At 33.2% G+C, this 20,635-nt stretch overlaps 1 protein-coding gene across 3 annotated transcripts; it reads left to right on the top strand.

Annotated features, from left to right (window-relative positions):
- The first annotated feature begins 10,259 nt into the window (after positions 1-10,259).
- Positions 10,260-13,839, top strand: LOC131651844 (probable methyltransferase PMT21). Of its 3 annotated transcripts, none has more exons than XM_058921556.1 (8): positions 10,260-10,417; positions 11,003-11,303; positions 11,393-11,541; positions 11,635-11,830; positions 11,946-12,156; positions 12,333-13,005; positions 13,125-13,202; positions 13,363-13,839. In XM_058921556.1, the coding sequence occupies exons 2-8, from the start codon at positions 11,034-11,036 to the stop codon at positions 13,583-13,585; spliced, it is 1,800 nt and encodes a 599-aa protein (XP_058777539.1). In that variant the 5' UTR covers positions 10,260-10,417; positions 11,003-11,033; the 3' UTR covers positions 13,586-13,839. The 3 variants fall into 3 exon arrangements, with proteins under 3 accessions (XP_058777539.1, XP_058777541.1, XP_058777540.1); XM_058921558.1 differs by having other exon boundaries at positions 10,290-10,417; positions 11,007-11,303; XM_058921557.1 differs by lacking the exon at positions 10,260-10,417 and adding an exon at positions 10,651-10,865.
- The last annotated feature ends 6,796 nt before the right edge of the window (positions 13,840-20,635 follow it).

Genomic DNA, 20,635 nt, shown 5'->3' with positions numbered 1-20,635 from the left:
TCAATTGTACCCTTCATACTATGTTCTAATCTTTTAAATTGCCGAGTACTCCTGACCAATACCAACTAATTAATACATCACATTAATCCTACAAGGAGAGTACACAAACTAACATATACTAATAGATCACTCTTTGTATGATATTGTCTTTAAAAAAACTCGGTATCATACTAACATGTCATGTTGTGAATTAAAAAACTCAAAATGCTACAACAAAAAAAGAAAAAAAAAAGTATAATTACCACAAAGACATTCCTCATGCACCAACCTTCCTATAAGTTTGAGTTGCGGAATCCTATCCTAATAGAGGCATCGCAAAAGCAATCCTCATAGCCATAAATCCTAATACAAAAACACTAGGAAAGAAAAGTAGTCCTCATCACCAAAAACTCCACTCTCATAGACTTAACTAACTCTTAATATTCTTTGTGTAAATTTTTAGTTAGCTTATCTCAAGAAGCCAAGAAAAATCTCAAAATGCAAACCTAAAATTTATCATTCTTTTATCGATGAAAGATCAAAATATAACTACCTACTAACAAACTAAAACTAATTTTTATACTTCTAACAATTTCCTAGCATTAAACTTTATGTAGCCAAATTCTTAAAATGGTTACCATTTACCATCATGCATATAACTCAAATTATATTTATCATTGAATTAAAAAAAGGTTAATAGCCATTTCGCCCCCTGCCATTTGGGTGAGTTTTAAAAAATCCCCATGTAAAAAAATTAGATTTCCACCCTGTCATTTAGAGATTCCACTATTTTAGTTCTTCATTAGACCAGGTCACTCAAATAGCTTACGTGGATTTTTTGAGATGTCTTTTTGTTTTTAATAGTTATGTGACCATCTACACAAACCAAACATGTTACCATCTTTTCTCGTGACTAGAAATGGTTAGTTTTTTTATCCAAATCAACTACTTCCAACATTAAGAAATCAACATAAGTTGTAGATATAAAAGAATGCCTAGCTCCTGAATCAAACAATACAACCACCAACTTATCATCAATTAAGCACACACCTTGAATTAACTCAGCAACTCCACAGGCTTCAGCACCTATAACAGTAAAACACCCTCCCGTTTGTTGATTTTTTGTTCTGATTCTGGGGTTTTTATCCTTCTCCTGAACCTCCACTCCTTCCTATTCCCACATTATTATATTTTTCTAGAATCCTTGTTAATTATTCACTTGAGGGCAATCTTTGTAAAAATCTCCCTCCTGACCACAACGGTGGCAAGTGTTTGGTTTCCTACGAGGACGATCTCTATTTAGGTGTGCTCCTCTGCAAGAGAAACCTTCAAGTCCAACCTTCCAGAAATATTTTTTTGAGGTGGTATAGGTTTCGGAAATGGTCTCCTTCCATGGTGAGGTCTTCCGTTTTGAGCTCGAGTAACATTTCTTCGATTATGGTTGTTACGAAGAGGCCCTACTGACCCATACTAATTCTTCCTATTGTTTATCATTTCAATCTCTAAACAATGTCTAGTTAATTCACCATTTCTTTCAATATGTAGAGGTAAGACAACCCTCTGCATATTATACCTTAACTCTTCTTGGAATTTCTCACACTTCTATTTCTCATTTGGATGTAATCTATAAGACTTTGAATACTTTAGTAGTTACTCAAACTTCCTAGTATATTCCCCAATAGAAAGTGAGTCTTGTTTAAAGTTGTTAAATTCTCTCTCTTTTTCCTTCCTTGACAACTCAGGAAAATAATTCCCCAAGAATACTTTTTAAACAATTCCCATGTGATATCTATTCTTTCCTCTTCCAAAACTCGGTGTTTCCCTCTCCACCATGCTTCAGCATCTCCGGACAACATAAAGGTTGCATAATCGACCCTCATATTCTCTGTAAAGTGGGTAAATGCAAAAATCTTTTCCATCTCTTGAATCCATTTATCCGCACCTTCAGGATTATAGTTGCCTTAAAATTTCTATGACTTTCTCTTAAGGAAAAATTTGAGTCCCACATCCTCATGCACGATTTCTCTTTTTTGTTGTTGAAAAAGTTCTTAATCTCAAGTAATATGCACGATTTGAGCATTTTGTTCTATTTAAACCAACGCATCTGCAACAAGCTCACAAATATCTCTAGCATCAACTTAAGTGTTTGTTCCATCTTGGGAATGATCTTCATGTCCTACAAGAATGTTAGCTCCTCATTCAGGAGTAGTTTCATCAGAACCTCTATTGGCACTACCAGCATTCCTAGAGCCCCTATCAGTGTCTCTTCAAACACCCCTACCAACACTTCTACCACGTCAGATATGTTTTGAACCATAGTCAATAGGTGAAAACTCGAGTTGACTGAGTTTGGATTTAGGTTCGGGTGTGGGTTTGGGTAGTGTGAAACCCGCACTCGAAATCACGCCCGCTTATATATATATATATATATTGCGGAAAGTTGTAGGAAAAATGGATTTTATGTATTTGGCTGCGGGTTCAGGTTTGGGTGAAAAAACCTGAACCCAACGGGTGTGGACGTGGGTGTTATTTTGTCATCCGAACAACATTTGAGTTTGGGTCCGGGTGCCGATTTCGGATGCGGGTTTGGGTAGTGTGAAACTCGTACCCGACCCGATCCGTTGCCATCCCTAAGTAGCAATGCTACATAGATAAAACTTTAAAGAAAAGTACATAAAGGAAACCAAAAGAAATCATAACAAAAAGGACCTCCTAAGTCCACCGATACTAACACTTATACTGAATGTACATAATATCACATAATATTAGTGATGTGATCAGTATTTGACAAAACACTAACAATCCTTAATCTTAACATCGTCGTAATCCACTTCCATGTCACTCCCTGGCCCTCACTCCTGAACTGTCGAGATGTAAGAGGGGGTCAAGTTTGTCGTGTGGTCGTCATAGATCAATCCAATGATTCAAGATAAAAATAATATAGGGGTAAGATTTACGTACAAGTTTAAAAGTAGGGATGTGGTCTAAAAACATAAGTAGTCAAACAAGCGTATCCTTGTCACGTATATATCTCTATTCAATTTCTGTTTATTTAATGCATCTCTAAACTATATGCTGTCTCAGGCCACTAAACGTACTCCCAATTACCAAGAGCTACGCCACCTGACTTCACGTGAAGTCCAAGTGTTATAAGTCGATCACCCCTAAGACGATCGACCATGATCTTATCATCTTGCCAAGCATGCAGTAATAATCCTTGTCTGGATTCAAGCAGCTGATTAACCTTGTGTGCCCATACACATGGCAGTGGATTTACACATTCCTCAATACAAACTCTATGCATTTTCAATCAGATTATGACAACTCTAACCCCAAGCAATAATTTACTCTTAAAAAATCCACCATTTCAGCTCTTACGAACACTAAGCATCAAGATTGGGTGCGAATTGCCATTAGAAACCTCAAAGTGTCACTATTATTAATTCATCTCACAACCTTACACCTACCTATAAAGTTCAGTATGTATAATGAATAGTATATGGTTAAATTCCCAGGAAAGAAAGGTGAATCGTAAAGGACATAGTCGACCAAGTCTTTCCTTAACTAGAACCAACCAAATACAACTACTCAATGTATCCAACTTACATTCTGTTATTGGGAATCTAACACGAAATATCTAACAATTTTGTTATTTTTCACCTCAGAGGAGTACTAGATCATTTTCTTAGTCTAACAATCACAATCATTTAAGTATCAATGAATAACCATTTAGATAATTAATCAAATAATGACACAATACAACATCAAATTGCCATCGATTATTCCTATGATAAATAATTAAGGTCGACGTAACTCCATTTATGATAGAATAGGCTCTCCTTACTTATTTATCTCTAGTAGGGATTGGGTCACCACTACACACATATATTAAACTATTTTACGCTAACCGTCCCAACATGTAAGGAATATTTCCCCCACCTTTTATTATTGAAGGCGTTGCAAAAAAAATTCTCGGGCGTCGCTTTCAAATCTTGAAAAGAGCCAAATTTTTGCTGATCGTCAGATTGTTAAAAAATAATAATAAATAATTAATTATAACTTATAAAATCTTATTTTAAAACCTTAAGGGCCCGTTTGATGCGCAGGATAAAAGACATGATATGATATTTGTATCATATCCTATCTCAATCCAGTGTTTGCTGACACAACAGGATAGGATAAGTTAATCATGAAACTTATCCTATCCTGCCTCACTAGTTCAAATTGTTATCCTGAATATGAGCTGAGTTAGAATCCGGCAGGATAGGATAACAAAAAGATTTACTAATTTACCCCTATAAAATATAATTTAAAATAAAAAATAAATATGATAAAATATAAATAAAAATTAATTAGATATTAAATTAAAAAAATTAATAATTAATTTAATAAAAAAAATTAGAATAATTAAAAATAAAATAATTATTAAAATTTTAAAAATATAAATTATAATTTTATTTTTTATCAAATACCAATTTATAAATTTTAAAATATTTTACAAAATAATTTTTAAAAAATATAATTGTTTTACAAGAGTGTGTGTATATATATATATATATATATATATATATATATATATATATATATATATATATATATATATATATATATTATTTACTCAATAGTATCAATGAGTTTTTTTTAATTATTGAAAAATATTTTTTTTATCAATTAATTTTTAAATACTTTATAAAATAATTTAGAAAATATATATATATATATATATATATATATATTATTTGTTATCCTGTGTCAACCAAACACATGATAGGATAAGTCTTATCATGTCTGTATCATATCATATCCTTATCTTGTTTGATATCTTATCATGTCTCTATTATATCCTGCGCACTAAACGGATCCTAAATATTTATTCAATTCAAATGTTAATTAGACTATACCCTCGTTTATATTTTATAGGTTTTAAAATTTATCGAGAGCGTGGCCTTAATAACATTTTTGAATAAATAAAAATATTTAAACATTGAAACAATAATAAAATAGTAGTTAAAATAAGTTAATACTAAAATTTAGACATTATAATGACTTATCGGTAATGAAGAAAAATACTATTGGAGTCTTGCTAATTTTATAATTTGAGTTTAAATAGCATAGAACTACTTTGATTTAATGGATGAATGAAGTGAAGAATAAGAGGTAGTGACTCCCCTTTTAGACTATTAGGAAAATAATATAAATTACTTTGTAGAGTATTCTAATATATGTCACCTATTATTTTTCTTGCACATTAAGAAAAGTAATGAGCTCATGCATGAGATCATCCCTACTTTAAAATTTTCTTTTATTTAAATTGGGATTTATCACATTTCTACCTTTTGGTTGTTATAATAATAATAATAAATAAATTTACAATAATTATTAGTTACATTTAGCAATTTTAAAGTTGAGTTCGTAAAAATTAAGGATGTTACAAAATGTTTGACTCAAGCTTTTGACGGTGAGAGAAGGACTGACCTATAAGATTAACACTCAGACTCTCAAGTTAATATGTGAGTAATATGAGTGAATAAATTTAGAATTTTAATCGTAACTGAAAAATGACATGCATTTCCTTTATATAGTAGAGCAGTTATACCAATTTGCTTATCATTAAAGATAGGATGGGGACAATCGTTGGATGGGTCTTGGATTAGGATAGCATGTACACTAGCCTAATTCTACCTTGCGAGTGACTTAGTGAATCATTGTATTCTCTGGGCCACAACCATTGGTCCTTTTGTCTGGCCCAGCACGCTGACTAACCAAAATCTTCATGACCATAAGTTTTAACTTCTTATCAAGCTTGGACCTCTCATATCCTAGAATGTGAACACAAGTCTTGCAACCAAAAACTCTCAAATGGCCATAATAAACATAGTTCCCTATCCACCCTTTGTTATAAACATCACCATCAAGTTGAAAGTAAAGATAAAGATTAACCAAATCCCTTGGAGGTTTCATCACGTCACCCCAAAGGATTTCAATATATATTTTTTCATTAGACAACAAATAATCAATTTTGTCATTAATGATGTGATTTTTATTTATGCAATCCATTATATAGAGGTGTCTTTGAAACTGTTTTATCAAACTTCATTCCATGTTATTTGTAATACTCTTCAAATGAGACCTTGTATTCACTATTGATATCTACTTTAACACGTTTTAGTTCCTTCATTTTCTCCCTTTCAATCTTATCAAGCTTGGACCTTTCATATCTTAGAACATGAACAAAAAGTCTTGCAACCAAAAACTCTCAAACAACCATAATAGACATATTTCCATGTCCATGCTTTGTTATACACATCACCATCAAGTTGAAAGGAAAGATAAAGATTGACCAAATTCCTTGGAGGTTTCATCGCATCGCCCCGAAGGGTTTCGATAATCTTTCATTAGACAACAAATATTCATTAGTGATATGATTCTTTATTTATGTGAGGGATAAGTTAGCTCTTTTAATTCGCATCTCAGAGTATCTCTCACAGGGATATCGCGTCAATCTTCTAAGATCAATTCTGAGTGGCCACATTCCACACATTTCACACGCATGCAGCTACCAATTATTTTTCTTATTTAAAGAGGAAAATGTGTCAGTTTACTAGTATTCAAATCCTTTTTCATTTAGAATTCATTTCTCACTCTCGTACGTTAGAGTGTTAACTTTGCTAATTTATTACCATCTCTACCGCATTAGAAGTCTTAAACCATCGTAACAAATTGTGTATTCATCATTTTCGATCATCATCTAGTTCCCAAGTAGAACAAAAATTAAAAATTAAAAAAGTGTAACTTATAGATGTAATTCGATTATATATATATATATATATATATATATATATATATATATATATATATATATATATATATATATATATATATATATATATATATTTGTTATATATATATATATATATATTTGTTATATATATATATATATATATATATATATATATATATATATATATATATATATATATATATATTTATATATATATATATATATATATATATATATATATATATATATATTTGTTATATATATATATATATATATATATATATATTTGTTATATATATATATATATATATATATATATATATATATATATATATATATATATATATATATATATATATATATATATATATATATATATATATGGTAATTAATGAAACAACCTATTAAATTCGATGCCGGCAATAAAAGACAAGCGTTTTTTCTTACGCATGTAACCTACTGCCTACATGTGAAAATGTTGGTGGAAATATGTTAGAGCCTCCTTTTTCATTAAAACGAGGGTCAATAAATGAATAATGACGGTTGATAAATGCAGATTTTAAATTAAACAAGTGTGTCGGTGTTATGGTGATTAATCTCTTCAATTGTACGAGATTTAAAGCGGTTGAGCTCCATTGGCAAGGAGCCCCGTCCAAGGACGTACTCGAGGAATACCGAGTTCGATTCCCAGGCGGAACAATCTTGTTTGGCCAGTGCGCATGCCTCTCTGCACGAGCCGGATTAGTGGCCCACCTGTGGTGGGTCGACACCGGTGCAAATAGCAAACAAAAATAAATAAATGGATGACAATTCTTTTCAATCTTTTTAACCAACTTAAGTTGAAAAGTGACCTATGTTATGAAAGAAACTTCACAAATAAAACACTGCGTAAACTTTTTTTTAATTATAATAAATTGTAAAATAAAGATTTATTTTAATTCATAAAAAATATATGAGATTTGGGGCCAGTTTGTTTCAGCTTTGAAAAAATAGATTTTTTTTTTGTATTTTTGAAAATAGATTTTTCAAAACCGTTTTTCAAAATATTACAAGTTTTTTTATATTCGTTTTTTCTAAAATAAAATATTAATTTTGACATCCTATAACATAAAAATACATATTGAAGACCAAAACTCAGTCAAAATCACAATTTTTTCAAAAAGTTGTATTTCGAAAATGATTTTTACGAAAATCTATTTGAAATAGCTTCAAAATTAAGTGATTTTTTGAAATTTTGATATCCAATTTTTTTTTCCATAAATAGATGAAATACCTAAAATCACATTTTAAAAATAACTATTCAAACAAAATTTTTATTTGAAACTTTTATAAAAAATTTCTTTGTAAAATTTTTTTTCCACAAAATTATGTAACATTATAAAAATCATTTTTAAAAAAAACCAAAACAAAAACGGGCCCTTGATTTAGCTCCGAATATATAAAAAGCGATTTTGAGTTTATAGAGAAGTATCCCCTAACAAATTACTTTTTCTAAAGAATTCTTACTACTTAGTACTCATATACTCAAGTTTAAAGATATCAATTTATGTCACTTCATAATACACATAATTATTTACTTTTATATTTTATTATTATTTTTCTCATATCAATTTACTAAAAAATTATTATTTTCTTAAATCTTTTCTCTTTATATTTTATTTATCAACCTAATAAGTTGTAAATATGGTGGAAACTAAATTTTCGATTTTTTATTTTAGAAACTAAATTAAATCCTATTATTTTATCTCTATCCAAAATAAATCTTCATTCTAAAAGTTAAGAGTTTTGTTAATTCCAAATCATAACGATGAACAAACACTTGGGGATATTAGCTAATCATGACTAAAAACACACCATTTTTGTTTTGCATAAGTGGGAAAAGAAAATTAAAAAAAATAAAATCTTAAAAATAAAATTTTATTAGTATCAACTATCATAAGAGTAGAATTTAGCATGAGGTTATGAAAAGACTAATGTCCATATTATTACCAGCTCTATGTTTTTTTAGATAACCAATACAAATATTCTCTTTTTTTAAGAGTTTAAAATATTTGAACTCGCCTTAAAGAGAAGTTCTTTAATGGTGTGAAGAATTGCGACACAGTATTGTCAAACATTAACAACTTTGCGATAAGATTGATAATAGAGTTGAGTCAAAATAATACATTAGGTCTTTGATATCAAGTTTTCAGGTCATACACAAACCATAATATAACGACATCAGCTAAACATGAAGGATGTTGGAATAACCAATATTACTAGTAAAACAGTAAACTCAACACCATCAACATTTCGAATCAATCCACCAAAACTCAAGACACTGAGATTATTGAGGCTACTGCTACCAACATTCAAAATCATATTATTTTCTTTGTGTGCATTCTACGTAATCGTTCTCGTTGCATGAGATAAATTATGCTTGAAAAAACATTGAGCTAACGGATTAGCATAATCCACTGTGACGAGTTTCAAAGTATAGGAAGATACCACTTAATTCACAAGACATAATTTGTTCCTAGTGTGCCACTACCACTATTAAGTAGCCAAAAAGATAGAACCACCATCAATGTCATGTCTAATTCAATCATATAAATTATCCCTTTAGAAGAATAGGGGATCCAAGAAAAAAAATAGTGAGTAGAAAATCCACAATCTCTCAGGTAGTGTAGAGTCGTCTCAGCATTCTAATTATATATACGACAATGATTCATCTTGAGTATACCAGGATGACACAACATTGATTTTGTGGAAGAGACTTATGTAAATTCGATTAAAGGAAGAATTTTACCTTTTCAAAAAAGCAAGAATATGTCACATCCACTTGCAAGAGTTATTGTCAAATGTATTTTGAATAAATTCAAGTATTTTGAGTTAGTTATACTCATCCTGAGCAATATAGTTTCATATAAATTGTCTTTCTAAGTTAAGTCATCAAGCACCAAAGAATTCAAATAAATGGAAAATACTTTCAGATGGTCACAAACAATCGGAAAAATATTAACATATAATGAATTAAAGTTTCAATTCACTTACATTTTCATATCATAAATATCCACATAGAAGAAGATTTCTTCGCTAATTTTCCTACTCCAAACCAATTGAAAAACACATCGATTTATTTGAATTATTACTATGAAAAATATTTGCTAAGAAAAATAAATTTTAAATTAATGTTAATTGTTTTGAAGAATTAATTTTATGCTAAATAATAAAAGATATTTTTAGTAATGAATCAGAAAATCTTTGATTATGATAATTAAGTCTTCGAAATTCAACTCACTTCAATTCCTCATATAAAACAATAATTTATTTTTACCATTTATACTACACTCAAAAGACAATAAATTAAAAATCAAAACATTTCCATATCCTTTTAAGTAATTTCAAACTTTCCATGTTTGTAATAAATTACTATTATTAAAGATAATGTAAAAACGAAGAGAACGAAAATGGAAGGAAATTGAAGATTGAACAAAAAGACAGGACAGCAAGGCACATGGCCCCCAAAAATAGTTATATAAATCCCTCTACAACCTCACACACAAATCTCACTTTTTCCTTCATTTTCAACCTTAACCTTTCACTTCTTCTTCTTCTTCCTCCTCTTTCTTCTCCTTCATTATCCACATTCTCTCAAACACACACAACATCTCAACAGTACGTTCCCTGCACTTTCTCTTCTTCTCCTCCTCATTCTCTTCCAGATCTATTTCTATCACCTCACTGTTCTTCATATTTCTTTGTTCATTTCTTCTACTATCCATTTGTGTCTATTATACTTCTGAATTCTGAACGTAAAACAGTAGATCAGAAAAAAATAACTGACATGATAGAAACTTTTCGTACGTGTCAAGAAATCTTGATAATTACGTCTTTTACCTTTTTTCTTATTTATGTATAAGAATATTGTACAACATATTGCGAGATAAGATCCAGCTTTTCTTTATGCTTTTTTTTTTCAATATTTTGAGTCAGTGATGGGAGCATGTAACTGGGTCCCATTCTCATGTGAACATCATTAAAGCAATGTTTCATTCATAACATGTCAAAAGTAGCTGGTTTTTGAATTCCTGAATTCTGATTATGTCGGTAGTTAATAGTAATGGTCGGTGTTTAATTAATCATTGATCTGTTTTTCTAAATTTGGATCTGTAATTGGAATCTATGTTATGTTTTTTACATAGTATTGTGTTATGTGTTTGGTTCTTGTTCTGAAGTTTTGATGTTGTTGTTTTTTTGTAGATAGGTAGTGGAATAAGAATCTAGGATCATCATGAAGCATAAAGATGGAAAACCGATTAATCAGCCGAACAAGAATCGATCTCTAACTGCGGCGATTACTGTCATTGTTCTGTGTGGTTTGTCCTTCTACTTAGGTGGAATTTTTAAATCTGCAGATACTGAAGGTGTTGGTGTTATCAGTGCCATTCAGAAAACTCTTGATTCTTCTTCGCAATCATCGGGTACTTTGCAAATTAAGCCGATTAATTTCCCCGAATGTGGTAATGATTATCAAGACTATACTCCATGCACAGATCCAAAGGTATTATTCATATTTAGTACTGATAGAAACCTATTTGAATTTTGTTGTTGTGTTGTTGATTGAGTTTTGAGGATGAATGGTTTTTGTAGAGATGGAGAAAGTATGGTACTTATAGGCTTACTTTGTTGGAACGACATTGCCCTCCGATTTTCGAGAGGAAGGAATGCTTAGTTCCTCCTCCAGCTGGTTACAAGCCTCCAATCAGATGGCCTAAGAGTAGAGATGAATGTTGGTACAGGTATGGAATACTATGTGACTAATGATTTATGAGTTGAAATTGTTCAAAGTTTGGATTGATTTTAAGGTATTGTTGTGTTGTATGAAATGACAGGAATGTGCCATATGATTGGATTAACAAACAAAAGTCTAATCAGCATTGGTTGAAAAAGGAAGGGGAGAAATTTCTCTTTCCTGGTGGAGGTACTATGTTCCCTAATGGTGTTGGTGAATATGTTGATTTAATGCAAGATCTGATCCCTGGAATTAAAGATGGGTCTGTTAGAACTGCAATTGATACTGGTTGTGGGGTGAGTTTTATCTTTTAAACATTTATTGCACTATGTAGCACAAACACTTCAGATTAAAGGCGTGTCTGGTGTCTGATGGTGTGTGATACTAACACATGACTCTGATTAATGTTAGGTTGCTAGTTGGGGTGGTGACTTGTTGGATCGCGGCGTTCTAACAATTTCTCTTGCGCCAAGAGATAACCATGAAGCTCAGGTTCAATTTGCTCTGGAGCGTGGTATCCCGGCAATTCTTGGTGTCATCTCTACTCAAAGACTTCCTTTCTCATCAAACTCGTTCGATATGGCTCATTGCTCTAGATGCCTTATCCCATGGACTGAATTTGGTAATTCTTCAACATTCCTGTTTATGCAATGTTTTGTGGAACTTTACCAGCATAATAAATCGGTTTCTTCTGAGATATAAGTTGTTTTCATAAACTATCTTGTTTAGTGCCGATATAAGTTTGGTCGAAATTTTAATTCGTTAACTGATGAGGATATTCATATCTGTTGCTTATAGGTGGAATTTATCTTTTTGAAATTCACCGAATCCTTCGTCCGGGAGGATTTTGGGTTCTCTCCGGCCCACCAGTTAACTATGAGCGAAGGTGGCGCGGATGGAATACAACAGTGGAAGAGCAAAGATCAGACTATGAGAAGCTACAAGATTTGCTCACATCAATGTGCTTCAAATTATACAACAAAAAGGATGACATTGCTGTATGGCAAAAGGCCCCGGATAACAGTTGCTACGACAGGCTCCCTAGAGAGACCTATCCTCCAAAATGTGACGACAGTTTCGAACCAGATTCAGCATGGTACACTCCGCTTCGTGCTTGCTTCGTTGTTCCAGAAGATAAGTACAAGAACTCAGGCCTCACGTACATGTCGAAATGGCCTCAAAGGTTGAATAATGTACCCGAAAGACTTTCAGTTGTTCAAGGTTCTAGCGCTAGTACTTTCAATCATGATAACAGTAAATGGAAAAAGCGAATTCCGCATTACAAGATGCTGTTGCCTGATCTTGGAACCGAAAAGATCAGAAATGTGATGGATATGAATACAGCTTATGGAGGTTTTGCTGCTGCTTTGATTAATGATCCTTTGTGGGTTATGAATGTTGTTTCCTCTTATGGTCCTAATACACTCCCCGTAGTTTTTGATCGCGGTCTTATCGGTACCCTCCATGACTGGTATGTTTAACATTTTAAATATGAACTTGCATAGATTTCTGTCTTTTTTTGAGTTTTTTGATCATATGTCATATGAATTTCTTGTAATGATTAGAATTTTTCATGCTTTGTGCTATTAGGTGTGAAGCTTTTTCCACATATCCTAGAACCTATGACCTACTTCATGCTGATGGACTCTTCACTGCAGAAAGCCACAGGTGAACAAATATGCACTCAATCTAAACTTGATTTTTACAGCTTAATTATTCACTTCTTGAATAAGCATTCATAAGTTGTTTATCCAAACAGGGTCTAAATAAGTTTTTCAAAAAGCGCTCGTGTTACGAGATTACTCAAACAATTGGTTGTTATATGCAGATGTGAAATGAAGTTTATGATGTTGGAAATGGACCGGATTTTAAGGCCTGGCGGACACGTCATAATCCGAGAGGCTAGTTACTTCGCAGACGCGGTTGCAACTCTTGCGAAGGGTATGAGATGGATATGTCACAAGGAAAACACTGAGTATGATGTTGAGAAAGAGAAGTTAGTGATATGCCAGAAAAAGCTATGGCAGCCATCCAACTCAGGAACAAGATGACAAACTCATGAACCTGTGAAGGGGCGAGAGGGAATGACTATCTCGAAATCGTAATTCCAGAAGTAGAGAAACAAAGGGAAACGAATTCGGAGTCACTCTTAACAGAAAAGATTGATTGATTCTACTATATAATATACAGGCCAAGAATCAGTCAAGTTCAAAGTTTTATCAAAATGAAGAAACTAGTAACTGAATAATTCTGATTTTGTTAAGTTATACAGAAAATTTTCTTATAGATTATATATTCTTTGTTATATTGTACCATGTGTATCACTGTTGTTTATCTATTTTTTGTTGTTGTGTAATATTCAACTTCCATGTGAATTATTATTCATGTGGAGAAATTAAAGTTTTAAACCTCATAGATTGTGTTCATGTTATGTTTGTGGCTGAAGTTGTTATAATTCAATTGATTATAATTGCTTTCATGTACTGTATGACCATTATTCATGTGAAGGTGGCTCATTATTTACTGTACCACCATTATTCATATGAAGAGATTCATAAAGAAGCTATGCACAATGGAGAGGAAAATCTTGATATGATGAAGCAAACTAGTGAGAAGTTTTAACATGTTGGCAAAAGCACAAGGAGGTTGTTGATGATAAAGCCTCACTTTCCATTCTTATTAATGTTAATTTGGATCTGTTGAGGAAATTATTGGCAAAACCTAACAACATCAAACTTTGCACTTTGGAAATTGAATGTTTTTCAACAAAGATTTCATGAGACTTGGGTGTTTTATCAGAGAGTTCAATGCTATCGTTAGGTATTCGTGATAAATATGGTAAACATTTGTTTAATGAAACTTCGGATTCGTCTATTACACATCAAATCACATCATCAATGAGTCACCCTTATTTTATAAAAAATATATCTAGAGTTCAAACTTTGGATACAGTCCGAATATTGGAGTTCGGAAACACCAAACTGAAAATTGAATATAATACTATCTTGCATGTATTCTTCTTTTCATCAACATATCACCATACTTGCAAAATCATACAAAAATAACCATCCATTCTCAATCAAGTTTTGTACTTCAAAACAATCATTATTCAGTTTTTTCATATCAAAAAGAGCAAAAGAAGTTGAAAAGTTGAAACATCATCAACCTTCTCTTGATAATGAAATGTAATGTTAGTTTTAGGTTAACGAAAAAGTTATGTAATATTGTAACCATCTCTTGGCAATCAAATAATAATATCTGTTAGTATAACAATTGTTGACACATGTATAAATTCTTAAAAATTATAACAAACAGTAAATTATAAATAAACAATAAAAAAAATATGTGTTAGTTTTCCCATATGTCTTATTCATGATCATTAAAAAATGAATAGCATGAAAATCATCCGTATCAACTTTTTCATATGAAATAGGCACATGTGTTGCGAAAGAATGGATCTCAAGAATGTGATTTTCTTGAAGAACAATTGTCAGAAGGGTCAGTGACATAAAGCACTTGTTTTGTTTGGGATGCCATGATGAATGATTTGTTCATATAATCAGTCTTGCCAAGGTCAACTTGTGTGAATCCTAAATCATCAGTTTGTATATCAATGTTATTGCCACTCCACTAACAATCAAATAAAATCACTTTGATTACAACATAATCAATCTCACAAATCTCTTCAATGACCCCAAAGTGAGGTCTCGATGCCATTATATGATTCTTATCTTTGGAACTAGAAAAGTTCATTGATTCAGCCTCAACCATAACCCCACTATTTTACATTATACTACGATCATTTGTATAAAAGAAAATTTACTAATACATTAAATTCAGACATGTATGACATTCATTTAATTGTCTCGGATGAACTTTCATCATTAGAAATCCTTTCATTCAAACAATTTATGAATCTCTTGTTATGCTCTTTCAACAACCATTTGTCACTTATCAGGAGTAATTTTCCTTGATAATTCATTTGTGAGCAGATAAGTAAGGTTGAACTTCATCAATATTATTCAATATATACAAATACGCTTAAAGAATTATATCTCGATTCATTGACTTAACACTTAAACCTTGATCACCTCTATCTTCATATCTTCTATCATGACAAGATTTTGGAATTTCTATAAAGTCCGCTTCTAACAAATAGTCTGAACATAACTCAATAGCTCCTTCCATGATGTATCTTTCAACGATCGAAGCTTTTGGAAGGTGATAATACTTCCTATACTCTTTAAAAATCTTCATGTGTCGCTAAATAAGTTACACCCACCTTATATACACTGGACCACAAAATCTGATTTCTCTGACTAGATGAATAATTAAGTGAACCATAATTTCAAAAAATGATGGAAAAATACATCTCCAAATGACACAAGATTATTCCAGTCTCATCTTCCAATTCATCTATTTTTTGGATCAAATACTTCATTACATATAGCATTAAAGAATAAGCACAATCTCGTTATAGTTACCCTTATATTTTTTCAATAAGATGTCACGGATAGTCATTGGTAGAAGTTGTTGCATCAAGACATGACAATCACGAGATTTTAAGTCAATTAGCTTGAGATCTTTCATTGATAAAAGTTTCTTGATGTTTGATGAGTACCTTGGGAAAATTTGATGTCATACAAACACTCCCAATTTTTTTCTTTTTTAGATAGAGTGTGACATATTGGGGGCAAATATATTCTTTTTCCTAATTCTTCTAGAGCCAAATCTTGCCGTATATCCAACACCACCTTATTTAGACATGAATTCTTACCATCTTTTGTCTTGACTTAAATATTTATAAGTGTTCAAATCAATCTATCACACACATTTTTCTCTACATGTATAACATCAAGACAATGTCTTAAATAGACGCTAGACCAATATGAAATATTAAAGAACACAGACCTCGTTTCCATATATTTTTATTAACATGCCCTTTTTGGTTCTTACTAAAGACAATATTAATATGTTATATTGTCGTTTATAAACTTCCTCGTCGGTTAAAGGCTTATGAGCGCTATCAAACTTCTTCTCTCCATTAAAAGTCTTTTGCAATCTATGATATCGATGATTAAATTTTAGAAATTTCTGATGTCCAAGGTAAATAATATTTTTTTTTCATACTGAAGTTGGTAGAAACATGTATTAAATTCACATAGAGGACACACTTTTTATCCCTTGACGTTGTATCTAGAAAAATAACCATATGTAGGAAAGTCATTGAATGTGTAAAATAACATGGTACGCATCTTAAAGATTTCACTTGAATACACATCACAAACATCAACGTATTCCAACCACAAACTATTAATCTTCAATTAATGGACTTTGATAAACATCTATGTCGTTTCCAAATTGTCTTGACCCCGAAATCATCATAAATAACAGCATATATTTGCACTTCATGCACAACAACAAAGATAGATTGTTATGCTGGTAAAAAAGTATAGGTGTGTGTGTTCCTCTTGCAAGGGAATGGGGACTCAAAGGCCTTAGTAGGTATATTACGTTGTATGATAGTTAGGGCTTATCCATGGCGTCGAGAAGTCATGTATGGGGGTGTTTTATAGTGGTTTAAAGTCCTGCTCATATGAGGTGAGAGGCTCCATTACTGAATGATATGCTTATGTATAAGTTAATGAGGGGTGTGATCAGTATGAATTAAGATATGTTTTTTCCACCATGGGGGAAAAGTATTTATAGAGGCATCTCGGGCCTAAGATTTTCTTGGAAAGGGCCACCGCCCACCCAACCAGTGGTGGACTATTGATTATCTATTTCTAAGGTGTCGTGGTTCAGTTAATGACTCTGACTTTTCTCTGCCCAAGAAATGCCTTATCTCGCGTTTCCCGCGACTGGGCGATAGGAAAAACCTAGGGCGAGGCAGTACCTCCCTTTGGGCTTCATGTTATCACTCCCTCTCTTGAGAAGGCTAGTAGTCATTTCCCTAGGCAGGTCCTTTTATAAATATAACACTACATAGTCCCTCAGGCATGAGGCCTTTTCATATATGACAAAGTGTTTCTAAATCGGGTCTCATGGGGGTATCCGGAGGACCTCCATTTCTTGAGGAAAGTCATTCAGGTGATGTTTCAAATAACCTGGGAGATCTAGATCCTCAGGAGAAGTTATATGTTGTCCATTTGATGAAACCATAAGTCGCTCGGGTGAGGCGTTAGACCTCTCGAGTGGGACTTCGACCAATCACTTAGGCAATACTTGTGATCAACTCTCTTAAGTCACACTTCGGTTGCGCATTTTAAGCGTGATCTTTTTGTTTGATCCCGCCAAAGGATACATTAAGTCCCTTGTGCGAGGCTTTAATTATCACGGGGGATCTAAGTCCCTCAAGCGAAAGTTATATGTAGCTAGGCTGATGAGACCATAAATCCCTCAGGAAAGGCGTTTGACCTCTTAGACGGGACTTCTATCAAGCCCTCAAGCAAGATGGGACTTCTATCAAGTCTCTTGGACCAGACTTTTATAGCGCCCTTTAGGCATTATTTCTTTGTCTGGTCCCACCAAACGAGACACTTAGTCTATTAGGCGAGGCTTAAATTAGCTTGCGAAATCTAAGTCCTCGGGAGAAAGTTATATGTAGCTTGGTTGATGAGACTATAAGTCTCTCAGGCGAGGCATTGGATCTCTCGGGTGAGACTTCTATCAAGCCATCCTGAAAGACTTGTGATGAAGTCTCTTGGACCACAATTCGGTCGTGCCTTTTAGGCGTGATTTCTTTGTTTGATCCTACCCGAGGAGAAATTAAGCCCCTCACGCGAGGCTTTAACTAGCCTTGAAGATCTAAGTCCCTCAAGCAAAAGTTATATGTAGCTTGGATGATGAGACCATAAGGTCCTCATGCAAGGCGTTGGAGCTCTCGGGCAAGACTTATATCAAGCATTCAAGCAATACTTGTGATCAAGTCTTTTGGGCCAGACTTCGATCGTGACTTTTAGGCGTACTTTCTTTGTATGATTCCGCCCGAGGAGACACTAAGTCCCTCAGATGAGGCTTTGATTAGCCTAGAAAATCTAAGTCCCCTAGACGGAAGTGATAAGTGCAAAAATGTACTTATTTTGTATATATGTTTTGTTGCACTTATCGATACTTTTTGTTAATATCGTTTGAATAATACCCCGTTTTGTGTATAAATACGTATACTTTGTGAATAGATGTATTTTCATATACTTTTATAATTTTTGATAGTTTTCTATTCATTTTGTAGGTATTGAGGCGTATTTGGAGCATGAGCAATAATGTGTCGAAGACACGGCTTCAAACGCGTGTTTTTGAGCAACGAAACCAACTCGTCAACGAATAAAGCTCAAAACCAAAGAATAATAAATTACCAATTTGGTTGATATGTTGTCATTGTTAGATGGGAAATTGAATAAGCTTTCCAACGCTTCTAACCGGACGCAAATCGGAGTTACGGTTCTCAAGTTACGTCATTTTTACTAAAAGTTGTTTTTTCATGACAGCAGGTTGGGCGCGATGCGCGCTCCTGCGCGCGACGCGCGCTGTACAGAACTCAAAATTGCATAAATAGGCGAAAATTAGATTTTTTTTTAGGTTATGTTTTGGGTATTTTTTAACCCCAACTCATCCTAGGTCATTTTTGGGTAGATTTAGCTTGGAAACACCATTGAAGCTTGTAATCGGATGATCGGAGGTCGAATTTCTCATTGATTGGTGTTGACAAACCAAGAAATGTTTGGTTCCTCTTCTTCTCTTCTCTTTGTATTTCTCTTTTGGTGAGTTTGTATGTAAATTACTCTAAACCCATGGATGTTTGTTGCTTTTTCTACTAGTTGTATAAAGTTTGCTTTACAAATCTTAATCGTTGTTTTTCTGATCTTTTTGCTTAATCGCTTCGGATTTATGTTGTTATTGAAATATGCTTCGTGAATCTTGATTAGGTGAATACCTGTTAGTTCTAGATTCTAGACATAGGGTTTGGGGTTAAAATCCACATAATATCTAAGTTTAATGTCTCTGTGTTGTTGGATCGGTTGAGACATCGTCGAAAGAGCAATATAGTTGAACTCTCGTCGGTGTTGCAGAAATGGACATTGATGTGAGGGATATGTGGTGATTCTGATGAGTATTGTAGAGTGACTACGGCGGAGTGATAAATCTAAGTTTGTGAGGAGTAGTTTAGATTCAAACCAGATAAGTTATTCTCTATCAAGAATGAATTTTTTTTATGTTCATATGTTATATTTTTCCTGTTTACTTAAAACCCATTTAACCCAAACTCAAGAACTAAGAATCCGTCGAACGGCAATTCAATAGCACTAATCTCTGTGGACACGATAATTTCCCGGATAAATACTTCCAAAACTTTTGTTGCTTGCCGCTTTACCACCACAACAGGAAGTTATATGTAGCTCGGCTAATGAGACCATAAGTCCCTTAGGCGAGGCATTATACCTCTTGAGTGGGAATTTTATCCAGAACTCATACAAGACTTGTGAATTGTGATTAATTATATTGGGCCATACTTTGATTGCGCCTTTTGGGCATGATTTCTTTGCCTGATCTTGCCCAAGGAGACACTAATTCTCTTAGGTGAGGCTTTAATTATCCTGAGAGATCTAAGTCCCTCGGGAGAAATTTATATGTAGCTCAGATGATGAAACCATATGTCCCTCATGCGAGGCGTTGGACCTTTCAAGCGTGACTTCTCTCAAGCACTAGGGCAAGACTTGTGATCAAGTCTCTTTGGTCATATTTAGGTCGTGCCTTTTAGGCATGATTTCTTTGTTTGATCTCGTCCGAGGAGACACTAAGACCCTTATGCAAGGCTTTAATTAGCGTTGGAGATATAAGCCCCTCAGGGAAAAGTTATATGTAGCTCGACTGATAGGACCATAAGTCCTTCGGGAGAGGCGTTGGACCTCTCGGGCGAGACTTCTACCAAGCCCTAAGGCAAGACTTGTGATGAAGTCTCTTGGGCCATACTTCGGACGCGCTTTTTAGGCGTGATTTATTTGTCGGATCCACCTGATGAGACACTACGTCCCTTAAGCAAGGCTTTAATTAGACTTGGAGATCTAAGTCCCTCAGGCAAAAGTTATATGTAGCTCGGATTA

This window comes from Vicia villosa, linkage group LG2 (genome assembly GCF_029867415.1).
Source record: "Vicia villosa cultivar HV-30 ecotype Madison, WI linkage group LG2, Vvil1.0, whole genome shotgun sequence".
Classification (NCBI taxonomy): Eukaryota; Viridiplantae; Streptophyta; class Magnoliopsida; order Fabales; family Fabaceae; genus Vicia; species Vicia villosa.
Note: the sequence above shows the minus strand (reverse complement) of the source record. Positions and strands in the feature narration are given on the sequence as shown.

Coding starts and splice junctions, on each gene's coding strand:
- LOC131651844 (XM_058921556.1), top strand. CDS start 11,034: ATGAAGCATAAAGATGGAAAACCGATTAATCAGCCGAACAAGAATCGA. Junction 12,157..12,332: donor TATCCCATGGACTGAATTTG/GTAATTCTTCAA, acceptor TGTTGCTTATAG/GTGGAATTTATCTTTTTGAA. Junction 13,006..13,124: donor ATCGGTACCCTCCATGACTG/GTATGTTTAACA, acceptor TTGTGCTATTAG/GTGTGAAGCTTTTTCCACAT.